This window comes from Peromyscus californicus, unplaced genomic scaffold (genome assembly GCF_007827085.1).
Source record: "Peromyscus californicus insignis strain IS unplaced genomic scaffold, ASM782708v3 Scaffold_11__1_contigs__length_118956290, whole genome shotgun sequence".
In the NCBI taxonomy this organism is placed as follows: domain Eukaryota; kingdom Metazoa; phylum Chordata; class Mammalia; order Rodentia; family Cricetidae; genus Peromyscus; species Peromyscus californicus.
The window spans coordinates 65,663,061-65,681,604 of record NW_026294402.1 but is presented as its reverse complement, the minus strand read 5'-3'; the positions used below and the strand labels follow the sequence as shown (position 1 = coordinate 65,681,604).

Genomic DNA, 18,544 nt, shown 5'->3' with positions numbered 1-18,544 from the left:
TAACTTACTATTCATGCAATTCCTTCATTTTTAAACATTTTCAAAGTGTATTTAAAGATATATTCATTTAAATGTAAAGTAAGTCAATAGTCATGCATAGTAATTTACTATCTTCTTCAGTTCCCATCTACAACCTAGTCCTACCAAACTCCTAAATACCAAAGGAGTCTAGACATTTTCTATGGCTCTGACACTCCAGCTAAAGCTACTTACCATCTCTGGACTTTTAACTGGTTTTCATACTATAATCTTTGCAAAAAAAGAAAATGTACTTATTCATCTGCATACTGTATTTCAATGAGTTTTTATTACTCCAAGGATAAAGCTCTCAATTCTTCGCATGTTCCATGAGATCAGTAGCACACAGCCTCTCTTTACCAACCAAACATTTTCTTTTTCCATGCTGCTTCCAGAAAAGACCCCATATGACCAAAGCCTAACTACAGAAGCCTTCTATGATTCTCCAGAACACAGCCTGCTGTCTCCCGCCATTCTTTGTACATGCTGTCTCTCTTGATCTGGTTAGTATCTTCTCTCAGATGGACAGACTATCAGTTCACCCATTAGATCACTTCACAGAACCACTCACCTAGCTTCCTTACACAAGGCAACCTTACATTTATTATTTGTTTAATTTCTGTCCCCAGCTCATCATTATCACTTCAACCACTAGAATATAAGTTTTTAAAAAAGAACCCCATTGTGTTCGTTCTTCACTATATTGTGCTGTGGGATGGTCTGTATGGCAAATGTGTTGCTGATTAGTCAATAAATAAAACACTGATTGGCCATTGGCTAGGCAGGAAGTGTAGGCGGGACAAGGAGGAGAATAAAGCTGGGAAGTGGAAGGCTGAGTCAGAGAGACATTGACAGCCTCCACGATGACAAGCAGCATGTGAAGATGCCGGTAAGCCACGAGCCATGTGGCAAGGTATAGATTAATGGAAATGGATTAATTTAAGCTGTAAGAACAGTCAGCAAGAAGCCTGCCACGGCCATACAGTCTGTAACCAATATAAGTCTCTGTGTTTACTTGGTCGGGTCTGAGTGGCTGTGGGACTGGCAGGTGATAGAGATTTGTCCTGACTGTGGGCCAGGCAGGAAAACTTTAGCTACAATATTGTTATAACTTAATAGACTTAGCAGGAAGTATTTCTTTAATGAATTGCCACTACTGTTGAATTTAAACACTCAGAAACATTTACAACATCAAAAACATCGTTTTAAGTCTAATTTGATAGTCACACAGAACCTGAATTAAATTTTAAGCCACAACTCCAAATTTACATTCACATTTTATACTTTCCTTCTCCCTTGACAATCCCCTGCTAACTTATATAAACTTTAAATGCTGTATTATGTTCCACAAAAAGGAGTAACAGTGAGATAATGAATATGTTCATTTGCTTTACTATAATCATTTTATTTCTATGTATCTATACTGTAGAGACTATACCATAAAGATACACAATTTTGAAAACGAATTTTAAGTGTCATTATAGGTAAAAACAAATTCTACCGGGCTAGTGATATAGTTCAGTGGTAGAATGCTTGCCTAGCATGAACTAGCCCTAAATTCAATTCCCAGTCATGGGGGATGGAGAAATCTACTATTAAAAAGCTACAGTCCTAAATAGTACATTTGGAGGAAGCATGCCTTTAAAACTATTTTCCTCAAGATTTTCATCTAAGTGGTGCCAGTCTGCTCAGCTTGGAAATGACTGAAAAGTACTTCATATGCACAAGTTTGTGTTATAGTTGACATTTATAATCATATTATTTCATAATAAAAGATCTGTATGTCAATCTTATGTTGATCTTAGCTACATTTAAAGTTGCATATACAGCTTTTTTTTTTAACTTCAGGAGAAAAACCTGAATGCTCCAATATGAAAACATTTTTTAAGGAAAAAAATTAAATTAAGTTAGTCTTAAGTGTGAAGGTGATTTCCAAGTAGAGTAATTAACATAAATGGTCAAATATATTATCATATTATTATATATTATCATATAATTCAGACTTTCCATTATCTTTATTGGGCTTTATTCTTTATCCCTATTCCCTAAGAAGTGAACTGAAATTTCCATCATATGGCCTTTCTACTGCTCCTTCTGGTTTAGTCAATTTTAGCTGTATTATTCTGTTCAGAGACAAGATCACATGTAACAAGGCCAGCCTTAAACTCAAATGGAGCTGAAGACGACCTTGGAGTTCGTATCTTGCCTATGCTCCTAAGTGCTAGGAATACAGGTACCTACCAAGTAAGCTATAGCCCCAGGCCCTGCTTTATATATTTTGAAGTTATAGTATAATGCTACAACACAAGAGAACTGAATCTTTTTAAAATGTATTTATTTTACTAATGCTTTCTTGCCTGAAGTCTATTTTGATATTAATAAAGTATATATAATGATAATTAGAGTTTGAAATTTTTATCTCTTGCATACTTTTCCTTTCAGTCTTTCTAGATTCTTATATTTTAGAGGAAGAAGTTAACTTAGAGGTAACTATACAATCCTTAACTTAACAAAATCAAATATACTTTTAACTATTCACAGAAAATTTAGGAACTTGAAAACACATTCATTACATTTTCATCCTTCCCCAGCCTCCCAAGTACTGGGATGCATGGTGTTCACTACCATGGGTTTCTCTGTGCAGCTTTGGAGCCTGTCCTGGAACTCACTCTCTAGCCCGGGCTGGCCTTGAACTCACAGAAATCCGCCTGTCTCTGTTTCCCAAGTGCTGGGATTAAAGGCGTGTGCCACCACCACTGGCTCACATATTCTTAAAGTCTGTTGTTCTCCTGGAGTGTTTATCTAGCATTTGTTTAGACATTCAAATGGTATAAAAATTTAGGGGCATGGTAACATAGCATAGACTATTTATGACTAAAAAAATCAAATGAAAAAAAAAGATCAATGTGTAATTAAAATGTCAACAGCACTGAGCTTTTATTTGCAGTGAGTAATCAATCATCTTGGTTTTTCTAAAGAGTCAGGACTCTCAGTTTTAAAACAGGTGACCAGCACTACCTCTTTACTACTGCTAAGTTATGTGCATGGCCTCTTTGAGCATTAAACAAGTATAAATATTTCACAACAGTGGTATAAATGTTTCATAATGCCTAGAACACATATGTGAAAAGAAGAAACACTTTCCCAAGTACATTTCCATGTCTTAAGTTTAACAAGTGCTGAAATCCTTACCTGTGCTCCTTCCTCTACTCCAGTCATTTGGTACTTCCTCATCCTTTCAAAGACGGAGTGATCTGCACAGCCCCCCTGTGGGCCGTATTTATGGGGATAGTCTAAAGCAGAGAAGAAACATCATTGCTACATGTTTAGATAGAGCCAGCATCTTATCAATGAAAAGTTAACTATCCTAATTTGGGACTGGAGAGATGGTGCAGTGGTTAAGAGCACTTACTGCTCTTCCAGAAGACCTTGGTTCAATTCCCAGTACCCACATGGTAGCTCACAACTGTCTGTACTTCCAGTTCCAGGAGATCCAATGCCTTCTTCTGGCCTCTGGATACCAGGCATAGATGTGGTGCATAGACACATATGCAGGCAACACACACACCAAATAGAAATAAATTTTAAAAATTAAATATCATAATTAGTGAAGGCCATAAATGTGAACACTCATGAGAAAGGCACCGATGCTAGGGACTTGAATCCTGATTCTAGCTTTTTATCTGTGGACAATTTCTGAATTCAAAAACAAAATAATTATTTTGTTCTTAACTTTCCCACTTTAGATAATCAGAGCATCTTAAAACTGCAATTTACCTCATTACCTCAGTACATTAAATTTCCTGCACTACAAATGTACAAATTCCCTCAATCTGAGCACAGTAAGGTCAATATAAGATTATCTTGGCTGGAGGTCCTTCTATGAATACTAACTGGTCTCAGATAAAGTATCCTCCAAAAATATTCCATGGCATAAAAAAGTAGATTTATTTTAAATTTATCCCATTATAATTCAAATGTATGCTATACAAACTAATAACTATTTTATCATTTGTTCTCCCCTTCATGTATTAATTTATCCTTAGCTAAGCTGGTTTTGTTTTCAAATAAACTATGTAATTTAAGTGAGTCACTTAAATGTTTATTCTACTCTCTCAACAATCTACAAACTTCTTTCTTATTAAGATTCTCCTTAGTTCACAAATACATTTTACAATCCAATCCAATAACCACAACTAAGAGAAGTGACAAAATAAAATGCCAGGATACAGGTAGGACAGTATGCACTGAAAAGTGCCTCTGCAGTAACTGCAGAAACCAGGAAAGTAAAATGCAAGCATTGACAAGATTGAAGGGAAGGTAACAGTAGGGTACGGTGATTGATCAAGGAAGTGGGAAAAGGGGAGCTCCTTAAGAAGGTGGGAAAAGGGGAAAGGGGAAGGGCAGGATACAAAAGATCTAATGGGGAAATGGGAAAAGGTAGGCTCTTTTGGGAGCTGGGGAGGAAGGTAAATACAGGAAGAAGGAAGGAAAAATAACAAGGATGTCTGAAAATGCCAGAAGGAATCATACTATTCACTATGCACCTTAACAAAAAACCTATAAGACATGTAATTCTGTGTATAAATACACTTAAATAGTTTTAGTGAACTTTTCTCAAAGACCACAGAACAAAAACCCCAATACCAAACAGGAGAAGCCCTCTTTTGAATTTTTGGTCGGGACTGTCCAAAAGTCTCCTAAAACATATAGCCTATTGCTATTGCCCTTGGCTGTTCCCAGAGTCTCTATTACTGAAAGATACCATGCACTTCAGAAACAAGGTCCAGAGACCCCTGAACTGGAACTGAACTGAATGCCTCCTTCTCAATTACTACTTTTATGGTACCAGAAGGCACCATGAAGCTTACAAATGAAGGAGGCAAACAATAGCCCTGCCTAGCTATGATGCTTATAAACCACATCAACGACCAGCATGACAAAATAACCCTAAGCGTGTAGCGGGAACACATATACATTAGAGGTAACCAACAGCTCTCTAATTGGATTTAAGGCCTGCTCAACAAGAAGGAAGCCTGTACTAGTAACCTAGCTAGGCACTCAGTACTAGTGAATTCATGGATATTAAAGGAGAATCTACAACTACTACCTTATTAAAGCATAATTCCTAACAATAATTTGTCCTTAAACACATAATAAGTATAGTCTGTACCCCACATTAAGGAAATCTCTCTTTGCAACAGACAGAGACCACTACAGAAATTCACAACCAATCAAAATGCAGAGTTAGAGCCCAGTCCCAGTGGATATATCTACAAAACACTCCCACATCTAAAGTTCAGGGAACATTGTGGACGAGGAGGCAGAAGGATAAGAGTCAGATGATCAGGGAGTTTGCTGTGAGACTGTGTCTCCTAGTAATGTCAGAAGCTACACTCATAAAGTTTCACCAACATAACTGCCCAAACATGAGCTGAACATGGATGACATCAATACATATGCCAAGGTGGATAGAGAAAAGCCCACAAGGTCTTAACCCTAGGCAAAAAAACTATAGGCAACTAAGGAATGCTGAGACCAGGAGAAACAGTCTTCCTCAGGGAATAATAACACACCAGCTGGTTATCTAATACAAAATGATCAGTCCGGAAAACATATATAAAAGTAACATTATACAGATTGAGCAGGTTATATTTAGCAATGTATATTTATATACACATATATATGCATGAGATAACAATAAAAAGCGAGGTCATGAATTTCAAAGAGCAAAGAGGGGTAATGGGGTATATGGGATGGTTTGGAGGGAGGAAAGGAAAGTGAGGAATGTTGTAATTATAATATCAAAACATTTTAAGTAAAACAAAAAAGATTATTCTATTTTTCAGAAGACAACAGTGTAGATGATGATGATTCTGCTGCTGGCTTAGCTGGTGTGGTTGTTTGAAGCTTGAATGGAAAGGATTAGGAGGTATGGCCTTGTTGGAGGAGGTGTGAGAGGCTCATCCCCCATGAGCTCTCTCAACATGCACTCGCTCACCCACTGCTCCAGACACGCTGCCTGCTGCTGCCATGCTCGCTGCCATCACGCTCATGGACTCACTCTCAAACTGTAAGCCCCCAATAACCTCTTTCTTCCATAAGTTGCCTTGGTCATGGTGTCTTCACAGTGACAGAAAAGTAACTACGACAGCCAGTAACCACAGAAGCAATTGAAAAACAAAAGCTCTAAGAATACTGACATACGAAATGGTTTACCACATAAACTGTGGTATTTAAATTTTTAAATTCCTGTTCCAGTATGACGAGCAAACATTACTCAATTAGTAGGTCATGTTATTTTTCCTTTGTGAATCAGTGCATGGTGCCTCTATATAAATTTCTAAGAACAGTGTCAATACTTAAGTTAATAAGTTCTCATTTTAACATTTACCTTAGGCTAATATAATTTTAATGAAGAAAAATATTCAACATTTGATGCCATTCTTACAGAACTAAATTAGACACTCTCCTCCAAAGAGCTGTGCTTATAGTTTCAATTTATTATGAAGTGTCTAAAACTGTTACAACCCCACCTTCCATCCTAAGCCACATTCAACTTTTCTCTCTCATGCTCAGACAGACGCCGAGAGGATAGATACAAGAGCACACAGACAGCATTACTCCCAAGTAAGTGACTACTGAAATTAAGATTTTCAAAGGAGAACCCCTGTGATTAAATGACTTGCAGGAAGTTTCACAATAATATTCCTTAAATATCTCCCATACCTAGTCCCTTCCTTTATACCTCAACAGCACCTACTATTAAAAAAGTGTATGCTACAGTTGGGTAAGAATGATCTGTCCAATAAAATACATACTTCTCAAAGACCTGTTTATATTATCATATCAATCACTTAGACTTTTAAAAACTATTATTAAAATTAAATATTTTTAAAAAGCAATTATAACTGCTTTATAAAGTACTAAAAATTAATAATAAATTAAAACATTATTTTTTTTTTAAAAAAAAAAGCAATTTGAAAGTCATTGACCAAACTATTCCTCAATGTCTGTAGACTGAACTGCATAGCTTCCCTTCAAGCAAAGTATCACACACAACCAAGTTCTAGCTGAAGTAACTAGCCATGATAGTCCCTGGCCTTTTTTTCTGAAGGCCAATAGACTCCAACCTGGTAACATCAGAATGATGCTATGGTTTGAATAAGAAATGTTTCTGAGCCGGGCGGCAGTAGGCGCACTATAGCACGAATCTTAAAAGGTCTTATCAATAAAATCAAACCTGAAGCCAGGTATTGGGGTGAATGCTGGAAGATCAGAGAAGCAGAACAAGCCACAGCCACCTCACCTTGCCAATTCCTCAGCTGATCCTGTTTCCTCAGACTGGAAGCCTCTCAGTCCTCATCCAGAATGAATCCAAGCTGAACTGCTTCTCAAAAGCCTGAAGCTTAACCAGCTAGTTCCTGGTTTTCACGCCTTATATACCTTTCTGCTTTCTGCCCTCACTTCCTAGGATTAAAGGCTCACTTCGTTTGGACTAAAGGCGTGAGTCACCATGCCTGGCTGTTTCCAGTGTGGCTTTAAACTCACAGAGATCCAGATGGATCTCTGCCTCTGGAATGCTAGGATTAAAGGTGTGAGTGCCACCATTTTCTGGCCTCTATGTCTGTCTAGGGCTGTTCTGTTCTCTGACCCCAGATAAATTTATTAGTGTGCACACTATCACCACAACGCACACTTTTAATCTCAGCACTAGGGAGGCAGAGTCAGACGGATCTCTGAGTTTGAGGCCAGCCTGGTCTACAGAGCGAGATCCAGGACAGGCACCAAAACTACACAGAGAAACCTTGTCTCGAAAAATCAAAAAATAAAAAAAGAAATGTTCTCTACATGCTAACCAGCCAGCCTGGCCTCCTTGGTAAGCTCCATACCCATAAGAGACTCTGGACTCTGTCTCAAAAATAAATACATAAATATAAATAAATGAATAACATATGCACACAAACACTACTAAAAAAACTTAAAAATTCCTTAAGGCATTTATTTATGTTTTTGTTTTTTGTTTTTTTTTTTTTCAAGACAGGGTTTCTCTGTGTAGCTTTGTGCTTTTCCTGGAACTCGCTCTGTAGACCAGGCTGGCCTCGAACTCACAAAGATCCGCCTGCCTCCTCTGCCTCCCAGTGCTGGGATTAAAGGAGTGTGCCACCAACTGCCCGGCTTTATTTACACTTTTAAAATAAGAATGCTCAATCACACCACAAGAGCACTTGTTCAGCTATGTTCATATCAGCATTGTTTGTAATAGCCAGAACATGGAAACAACCTAGATGCCCTTCAACTGAAGAATGGATAAACAAAATGTGGTACATATACACAATGGAATACTACTCAGCAGAGAAAAACAATGACATCATGAGGTTTGCAGACAAATGGATGGAGCTAGAAAAAATCATCCTGAGTGAGGTAACCCAGACTCAGAAAGACAAACATGGTATGTACTCACTCATAGGAGGATACTAGATGTGGAACAAGGATGACTGGAGTGCTACTCACATCACCAGGGAGGCTACCTGGAAAACAGGACCCCAAGAAAGACACGGGGATCACCCAATGACGGAGAAATGGAAGAGATCTACATGAACAGCCTGGACATGAGTGGGGGTAATGAAGGGCGAGGGTCGAGGGAAAGAGAGCTTGGGGGAGCGGGAGATCCCAGCTGGATCAACAACAGAGAGGGAGAACAAGGAATAGGAGACAATGGTAAATGAAGACCACATGAGAATAGGAAGAAGCAAAGTGCTAGAGAGGCCCACAGAAATCCACAAAGACACCCCCACAACAGACTGCTGGCAATGGTCGAGATACAGCCCGAACTGACCTACTCTGGTGATGGGATGGCCAAACACCCTAATTGTCGTGCTAGAAACCCCATTCAACAACTGAGGGATCTGGATGCAGAGATCCATGACTAGGCCCCGGGTGGATCTCTGGGAGTACAATTAGCGAGAATGAGGAGGGTTTATATGAGCAAGAATTGTTGAGACCAAGGTTGGATAAAGCACAGGGACAAATAGCCAAACAAATGGAAACACATGAACTATGAACCAATGGCTGAGGGGTTACCAACTGGATCAGGCCCTCTGAATGGGTGAGACAGTTGATTGGCTTGATCTGTTTGGGAGGCATCCAGGCAGTGGGACCGGGTCCTGTGCTCACTGCATGAGTTGGTTGTTTGAAACCTGGGGGCCTATGCAGGATCGATTGGCTTGGCCTGGGAGGAGGGGACTGGACCTACCTGGACTGAGTCTACCAGGTTGATCTCAGTCCGCCGGGGAGGCTTTGCCCTGGAGGAGGTGGGAATGGGGGGTGAGCTGGGGGGAAGGTGAGGGGGACCGGAGGGGGGAGAACAAGGGAATCCGTGGCTGATATGTAGAACTGAATTGTATTGCAAAATAAATTAATAAAAAAAAAATAAATAAAAAAAAACATATAAAAACATGAAAGAACATTAAACAAGCCATTTTGCACAATAAAACAAGGCAATAAAATACATACATCTGCAAATACTAACAATCTGTCTTACTAATAACACTAATCCAAGAATGGTAAGCAGATGAATTACATTTACAGAGAAGTATGTCAAAAGGTAGAATATATAAAAACTCATATCTATGCTTGGCAACTGGATGTACACAGCTTCAGAATCCAAAACATCCAATATACAGTTACAAACAGCCTGAGTCTTTTAATTAGATCAATCAAAAACCACAATAGGACGGCATTATGTATGCAGTTACTCAAACAGTCAAGCTCTCAAAAGAAATTTATCATTCACAAATGCAGAAATTCTTCCCTAAATGAGGATAGTTTGATGATGTTTATATATATATACACACACACACACACACACACACACACACACACACACACACACACACACACATACACACACAATGTTTACATACAGTAAGTCAATGCTATGGAGTTTTGTTAGTTTTGAGACAAGATCTCAACAAGTAACTCTGGCTGGCCTAGAACTTGCTAGATAGAAAAGGTTAGCCTAGAACTCACAAGAGATCTGTCTACCTCTGCCTCTCAAGTGCTGGGATTAAAGACACTCACCACCATGCCCTTATAATGTATTTTCATGGAGTCAAACTTGCAAACTCCATAAAACAAAACTAGACTTACTCTAAAACTCTACTTTCGGTATTATAAATATTACAAAGTTGTAATAAATAGTATAGCAAATTACAGAAAATAATGTTAAATTTTAAACAGTGGAATAAACAAAAATGAAAAATACTCGAAGTTCAACACATGAAAAAGTGCACTGCAGAAAAAGACTAGCAACTGTACAGAGGGAGCATATGAGAGCTAGCTGACTTTCACAGCATTATCTTTATGTTCAAGTATTACATAGGGATGAATAGTTGCCTGTTTGTCTTTTAAGTCATGTGGTACTACTCCTTTAAAATTCCTCTAAAGTCTATATATGTAGACAGGAGCATTCCCTACTAGATTTCTGCACCTACTGTTGTCCCATGATTCTGTATTATTTCATGGTAGTAGTGGTATGTGTATATGTGATATATATTGTGTGCTTGCATGTGGAGACAAGAGGTCTACATTGGGGGTCTTCTTCAATTATTCTCCACCCTTTCCTTCCTTCCTTCCTTCCTTCCTTCCTTCCTTCCTTCCTTCCTTCCTTCCTTCCTGTATAGATGTTTTGCCTGCATATTATATCTGTGCACTACTTGCATGCCTACTGCCTGCTAAAGCTGGAAGACAGTACTGGCTTTCCTGAAGCTGGAGTTACAGGCAGTTGTGAGCTATTGTGTAGGTACTGGAATAGAGCCTGGGTTCTCTGGAAAAGCAGCCAGGGTTCTTAACCACTGAGTCATCTCTCTTGACCCCACCACTACACACACCTTGGTTTTTTTGTTTGTTTTGTTTTTGGAGACAGGGTTTCTTGATGAACCTGGAACTCACTGATTCAGTTTGACTATCTATCCAGCAAACTCCAGAGATCCTTCTGTTTTACCACCCCAGTGCTGGGATTACAAATATAAATTGTCTGATCTAGTTTATTAGATGTGTCTTAGGGTTATTATTGCTGTGAAGAGACACCATGACCACAGCAACTCTTATAAAGGAAAACATTTAACAGGGGTGTCTCATTTACAGTTTTAGAGGTTTAGTCCATTACTGCCATGGTAGGAAGCAAGGCAGCATGTAGGCAGACAGCTTGAGAAGGAGCTGAGAGTTCTTACATCTTGACCCACAGGCAACAGGAAGTGGTCTGAACTAGGCATAGCTTGAGCATAGGAGACCTCAAAGCCTGCCCCCATAGTGACACACTTCCTCAAATAAGGCCACACCTACTTCAACAAGGCCACATCTCCTAATAGTACCACTCCCTGTGAGCTTATGGGGGCCAATTACATTCCAACTACCACAACATGCATGCTGGGAATCCACTCAAATGTCATCACGTTTGCATAGCAAGCACTTTACTGAGTCATCTCCCCAGCACTCTTTTTTGGTACCAGGAAATCCATTCTGCACCCACTCATATAGAGATCACAAAAACTGGCATATGATATACTGGTGATTCAAAATTCAACACTGTAGAACAAATGTCTTCTTATCCTACACTGCACATAATTATTTTCAAACCAGCCCAGTAACAACACTGACATTAATTCATTTAAAATTCTGGTGATTTCATCAGCTAAAATGAATGCAAATGCAGACCAAAAAACAGCCTCGTTTTGTTCTGTTGTTTTAAGCAGGGTCTCCCTATGTAGTTAAGGCTAATTCAAAACTCACTATGTAGTCCAGGCTGGTCTCAAATTCATGATCCTTCTCCTTGCCTCACCCTGCTGAGTGCCAGGATTACAAGCATGAGCCATCATACCTGGGAAACAATTTTAAAATGAAATTTTGGGGACTGCCATATGGCAAGATATCACTTCCCTAAAATGTGCCTTTCTACTCCTCACACATAGCTCTCTGTACAACACACACACACACACACACACACACACACACACACACACACACACACAGGCACACAGAAGAGAATCTTTGTTTTGGAGAGTTATCTTTTGGAACATCAACATTTGGGATTTTAATTGTTTAGGCTTTGGAGCGGAGCGGCAGTGCTGGCACAGGCTAGCCACAAACATTTGAACTGGACTCCCCTATCTCTGCCTCCTTAGGGACTACCTGTTATACATTACTATGCCTCATTTATATAAATTTTGCTATTTTAGACTTCAAGGATTTTGATCTTTGAGGATATTTCAGTGTCTGGGACTGTGTCATCTGAGATTATGACCAGCATTGGTTTTTAACAATACAGTGTTATAGATGCAAACTAGGTATTTTATCATTAATCTTAAAATAATCTAACAAATAATATCTACTGGGCATTTTACTTTCTTCTTTATTAATAAAAGATATGAGTTAATACATTTATATACATAAACATTATCTATTTGTAACACTGTGTACAATTACACATGCTTGATACTACAGTGCATTTCTAATCTTCATATAGTAGTCAAGTATGTGCCAGTGTTCAGAGTATATCATACTGCCTATATGAGATACCATCAGCAGGAATTGCGGGGAAGTCAGTAAAAACTTAACAGAACCAACAGGCTGTCACTCCTGCTGTAAAACGGCAGCCTAGAATTAGCATAAAACTGCCTTGCCCCTACTTCACTGTGGAAAGATTACAACTATCTATAATCAAAAGAGTATCTATGTTTTTATAAAATCAGCTCCTCTAAAGTCCATCATCTGGCAAAGGTCAAGAGCATCTTCACCTTCATCATGCAGTTAAGGGCAACCTATTGGTAGAAAGATAATTATCTGCCCTCCCCCCCACACACACACACTTCAATAAGCACACAGGGCTATCTACCACGTTCTGCTTTGCATTAGTTTTTTGTTTTGTTTTGGGTTTTTTTTTTTTTTTTTTTTTTGGTTTTTCGGGACAGGGTTTCTCTGTGTAGCTTTGCGCCTTTCCTGGAACTCGCTTTGGAGACCAGGCTGGCCTCGAACTCACAGAGATCCATCTGCCTCTGCCTCCCGAGTGCTAGGATTAAAGGCGTACGCCACCACCGCCTGGCTTTTTTTTTTTAAAAAAAACATTAGACTATACCATAGACTGACTATTCCATGTACCACAGGAATCTGAAGCCCCTCAAAGTCACTTCCCTTGATTTCTTATTTTTAGATCTTAATTCACTCTCACTTACATCACCCATCATAATTCTTGGAAACTACAACACTGATGTTGATGACCACTCCTGTATATTTAGATCTTGTCTCCAGTCCACATTTCTACTTTTGAACTTCTCATTACTAATAACCCCTTTACAACCTCAACTTTCAGCATCCTATCTTCTTTCCATCACTACCTGTCTAGACAATCCCTCTAGACCCAACAGCCATTAAAAAAAAAAAAAAAAAAAAACTTTTAATTCACCAATGCCTTCTGTCCTGTGTACTCTCATAGGACATTTTCCTCCTACTTATTCACTTTATATGCCATCAAGGGTCATAATTACTCACTGCATTCACCTTTAATTCCTTTGTCCCCCATCTCATTCCCTTGACTCCCACACCAAATCCCTTTTAAATTCAACTCCTTCCCCATACCCCTGGTAACCAGGACTATTCTCATTCAAAAGCTATGACTTATAGCAGCAGCCTTAACTTCCCAACACAGCTTGGAACCTCCGCCCTATTCCAAAGTCCATTTTCAGTTTCACTCACATATAGCTAGCAACAGGCAGACCTTATTTTGTACAGGCCAAAAAACTGATCCTGCAAACGTCTCAAACTCTGCAAAGTGACCTCAATAATCAGTGGGAAAAAAATTATAACTGTTCTAATGTTTAAAGACTTTTGTCAAAAGACTAAAACTTTCTAATGTTAACAATGTATATAAAAAATGAAAAACAATAAGGGAATTATTTAATAAACTGTAATTTTAAACAAAGATTAGTGTTTAAACATTTAGTGTTTTATTTCTTTGTAAATTATATTTTACATAAGATAAAGACATAAATTATTCTGAAAACTTCTTAGGATAAAAGTAAAATTCCAAAGCAACAAAACACTATTATATGTTTCAAATTCTGTCAGCATAAAATTCTCATGACAGAAAAAGGGCAGAGGGAGGCCAAGTAGAAAAGTTTTTCTGTATACTTCTAAAATTTCTAAGAGACCATTTTCCCTGGCCACCACATTAACTACAAAAACGGACAATGACATTTTCTCTCTAAAATTACTGACAATATAATCCTCATTTCTAGAAAAAGCCTTTGTTCAACTAATGAATAAGCCCTCATTGAGATGCAAAATCATAGGATGCACTGCGGTTCCCTGAAAAGGCCAAACAGTGATTCTTTCAAAAGAATGAGCAATGAGTGGAGAACATTAGCCAGTTTAAAACAAAGATCGGCTTTAGAGCTCCTGCCTTTCCTCCAGTTCCTCTGCATACAAACCTCCTGCTTTTGTTTTTCTATAGGAAACACAAATATAAATACCACATACACACATACACTGTGGCACCACCTCAGACAGGAAGTAAGTAGTTGACTCTCAATTATCCACTCTACTAAGGCAGGCTATTTACAGTTTGAATTATCTGCCCAGTACCACCAGCCACCAAACACTCTGGCAGTTTCACCACCATTAGGGCAGCAGCACCTCTATGCAGTTATGGTCTAGGGTCTTCACCATGACTCTCTAATAGACAAAAGCAGTTCTAAAATCTGGTAAAGAGCTATTGATCAACAAATCCAATCAAATAATGCAACCCTTAATATGAACTGAATTTAAAATACAGTAACTCCACAGACAGATAATATATGAAAACTGTTATCCTATCACGGGGCATGTTCCTTAACTAAGAAAACTTCCATTTATTCCAAAGTTGCCCAAATAACAAGGACCAAGAGAAGAAAGGATGAAGAATGTGAAGGTAGGGAAGGACTCCAAAGGCTTCTCCTTTTCAGTTCCAGTGGATAGGGCCCCTTTTCTCCTATGATCTATTCCCAACCCCGGACCTGGTTTAGGAGGTATGGGGAAGGTGGAAAGAGCAGCACACACATCACATTCATCTTCCAGGAAACAGGTGAGAAAGCTAACTCAAGCATGTCCTTCTTTAGCCTGGTTTTGGGAACAAAGGGTTAGTTCTGGCAGGCAGGGGATCATGGGAGTCAGAGCAACAGGACAAATGTTGTTGTATTGTGACCAATTATAAACAGAATCTCTAGACTGCAGTCCAAAAGGATGGAACTTTGCAGTATTCACTACTATATACCAGGACCTAAAGAGACAATCAGCCATTTAAATAATATCAATTAAAAAGTAATCATTATACCTGTTAATGAAGTAGTATTAGCTGAAGGCCTGACTACCTATTGTGCTCAAAGGCAGTGGAACAAACTAGCAGGAATTGGGTCACTAGAAGCAAACACTGAAGAAAATAAGGGATCTAGGCCCTTTCCCGTCTCTTTCTCTGGATTCCCGGAGGACATAGGTGAAAAGTATTCACCAGACTCCCCATCGTGATACATTCATTGTTGCCACCAGAGGCCCAAAGAAACAGGGCAAGCAAACCATTGACTAAAACCCCAGAACATAAGACAACTAAATCCTTCCTCTAAAAGTTTATTTTTTTAATTTGAAGTAGCAACACAAAACTAACATAGAACCTATGAATTGCAAAACTTACAACTGAAATGCATGAGGAATACTCCAACCCATTGATTATGTCCATCTATACTACTTGGAATGGCACACCTGTCCACAGTAGTAAGTGGATGCCTCCAAGACAAAGCCAATGTTTGGTGAATGGGTTTTATTGTTTGTTTGGTTTGGTTTTTCTCTCAAGTTCCCAAGCTGTACCAAGTAAAAAGAAATATTGTTGCAATCAAGTAACAGTTTCTGTAATCAAACTCTTTTCTCTGGCAGTCTAGGGGAGACCTCTTGTCCTAAGGCTCAAATCCCCAGGATTTCTATAGCCAACTAAAGATTCCTGGGTTTGTTCCACCCTCGTTGTTTAAGTTATATCAGTTTTTTGATTTTTTTTTTCCTTTTTTGTTTTTTTTTTGGTACAGGATTTCTTTTCTGTAACAGCCCTGGTTGTCCTGGAACTCACTTTGTAAACCAGGCTGGCCTCAAACTCACAGAGATCTGCCTGCCTCTGCCTCCCGAGTGCTGGGGTTAAAGGTTTGCACCATCAACCTGATGTACATTCTTTTACTAAGTGAGAATTCGCCTTCAAGGTGCATTTTTTAAGACAATATTTCCTGTACATTCATAAACCAAGACAGTTGAATTTAATTTTCCAGCCAGCAGCTGGTTTCTATAGCTCTTTCTCAAAGACATCTATCATGCAGACATGTATTTTTACAAAAACACTATTTCAGTAGCCTCCTGTTGGCCTTCATCCCATCAACAATAACTAGGAATTATCTACCATCTCTAACTTGCTTCTCCAAAAAGTGTTTTTTAAATTTCTAACTGTTTTACAGACTATTAAAAAAGACACATTCAAAATTAAGGCTGGGCTGGAACTGTTATCTAGCAGAACTTGCCTAGAACATATAAGGTACCTGTTCTTTAAAAAAAAAAAAAAAAAAAGGCCAGAATGGTTTAACCAATGTGTGTCAATACCTTCCAGAGTTGCATTAACTTATTTGCCAATATTCCAAAAGAAAATACTGATTTTTAAAATGAACACTGTTGTAAAAATTTATGTTCTTTTCAATTCAGTCTTCTAACAAATCAAATACGCAAACATTTCACCACACTGTACTGAAAACTACACTTGAAATTACACCCAACTATAATATCTAGATTGTACAATAAATTAATTTCTGTTCTTTTTGTTGATGTTGTTTATTTATTCAAGGCAGAGTCTCATTGGTTTTTTGAAACAGGATTTCTTTTATGCAACAGCTGTGACTGACCTGGAACTCATTATGTAGTCCAGTCTGGCCTTAAATTCACAATCCTCCTGCCTCAGCTCCTGAATGTGAGCCACCATGCCCACTAATTTAATCTTTTTGCAAAATAAATACTGTAAAACACTATTGTGAAAAAAAATTTCAATGTCACTTCCTAGAGTTGTTTTATAACAGATCTTTGAGGGTTTTAAATCATCTTATGCTTCTGAAATGATGCATTATAGTTCACTGCAGCTATACCTTATTTTATAATTAAAGATAAAAATCTATGTCTATATACAGACATAGATGGTAACAAATCAGAAAAGGTCTTGATCTAAAATTTTCTCAACGAGTTCTACTTGTATAGTTTCTGACTGAATAAGTCTTTTTTAATCTAATTTTTGTTTGTGTGTTGTAGTTTTGTTTGTTGTTTTTATTGTTTATTGTTTTTTTTTTGAGACAGGGTGTGGTTCTGTTGCCCAGGCTGGCCAGAACTCCCAATAAAACACAGGCTGGATTCAAACTTGGAATCTTTATAACTCAAATCACCTATGTGTTGGTATTACATATGTTCCTCATACACCTGTCTTCTCTTGATCTAATTTTTAAGTAAATTAGATTTCTAATTAGCTATCTTTTTAAAATAACTGCCATTTTTCCTGGCTTTCTCGATTTTTCCACCTGTAAAACGGTTTGAGAAATTTATATTTCCCAGAGGTGGATTGGGGGAGGGGATACACACAACAAGAAAGCACCTCCATCTATCTAACCCGAGTTGACAACTAACACTAACCATCACACTTGCCTATGATTACATATATTTATCTGAAAGCATAAAATATTTTGAAAGTTAAAAATATCTCTAAATTTTTATATTTGCTCCAAATATTTTTATTGTGCCTACATTCAATATTTAAAACCAATACAAAAGAAAAGCTATATATTAAATTGTATAGTAGAGAGGTAACTAGCACCCTTGCACACAAAGTTCAGACAACATTATTTCCCATCACTTGTCTATCTTAGCTTGCCACAACTTAATATATGTAAATAGATTTCCAAACTCCACACTGGCCCTAAGTGTGGCTAGAATACTTTAACGGCAATCTTCAAAATTTCATGTTATAAAAGTGACATTATAATCTGACATCATAAAATATCAACAATGCTACTAATCCCCAATTCAATTCTTTCTCCAGTGATACCACCATCTCACGGTGACACAAAAGAGCTGGAAAGCTTTAGTAACCAACGAAACTCAGTTATGCCAACAATTTCAAAAAAAAATATGTATTAACTAATTTTTGTTTACTTGCTTTCCAGATTGTTTGCTTGTTGTTTGAGACATGTTTTCATGTAGCCTGGGCTGGTCTTGAACTTGCTACATAGCAGAAGATGACTTTGAATTCTGATTCTCCTGCCTCCATCTAGCATCTGCGGAGATGACAGGCATGATGTGTCACTACATCCAGCTTCTAATTGATAGTTTAAAGGTATTAAAAGGAACACACTGAAGCCTCCACAAGTAAGGTTTCTACAAAAATGAAGTCTCCATCTTGAAATGGTAAAACAGTTTTAAGTAACCT

The 18,544-nt window shown here is 38.1% G+C and overlaps 1 protein-coding gene across 3 annotated transcripts in view; it reads right to left on the bottom strand.

Moving 5' to 3' along the window:
- Positions 1-18,544, bottom strand: part of Adam10 (ADAM metallopeptidase domain 10) — a 111,773-nt gene that overhangs the window by 38,833 nt on the left and 54,396 nt on the right. For all 3 annotated transcript variants that reach the window (XM_052713698.1, XM_052713705.1, XM_052713713.1), the window contains one exon: positions 3,211-3,311. In XM_052713698.1, the coding sequence (XP_052569658.1) occupies positions 3,211-3,311 (101 nt within the window). The remainder of the gene's footprint in view (positions 1-3,210; positions 3,312-18,544) is intronic.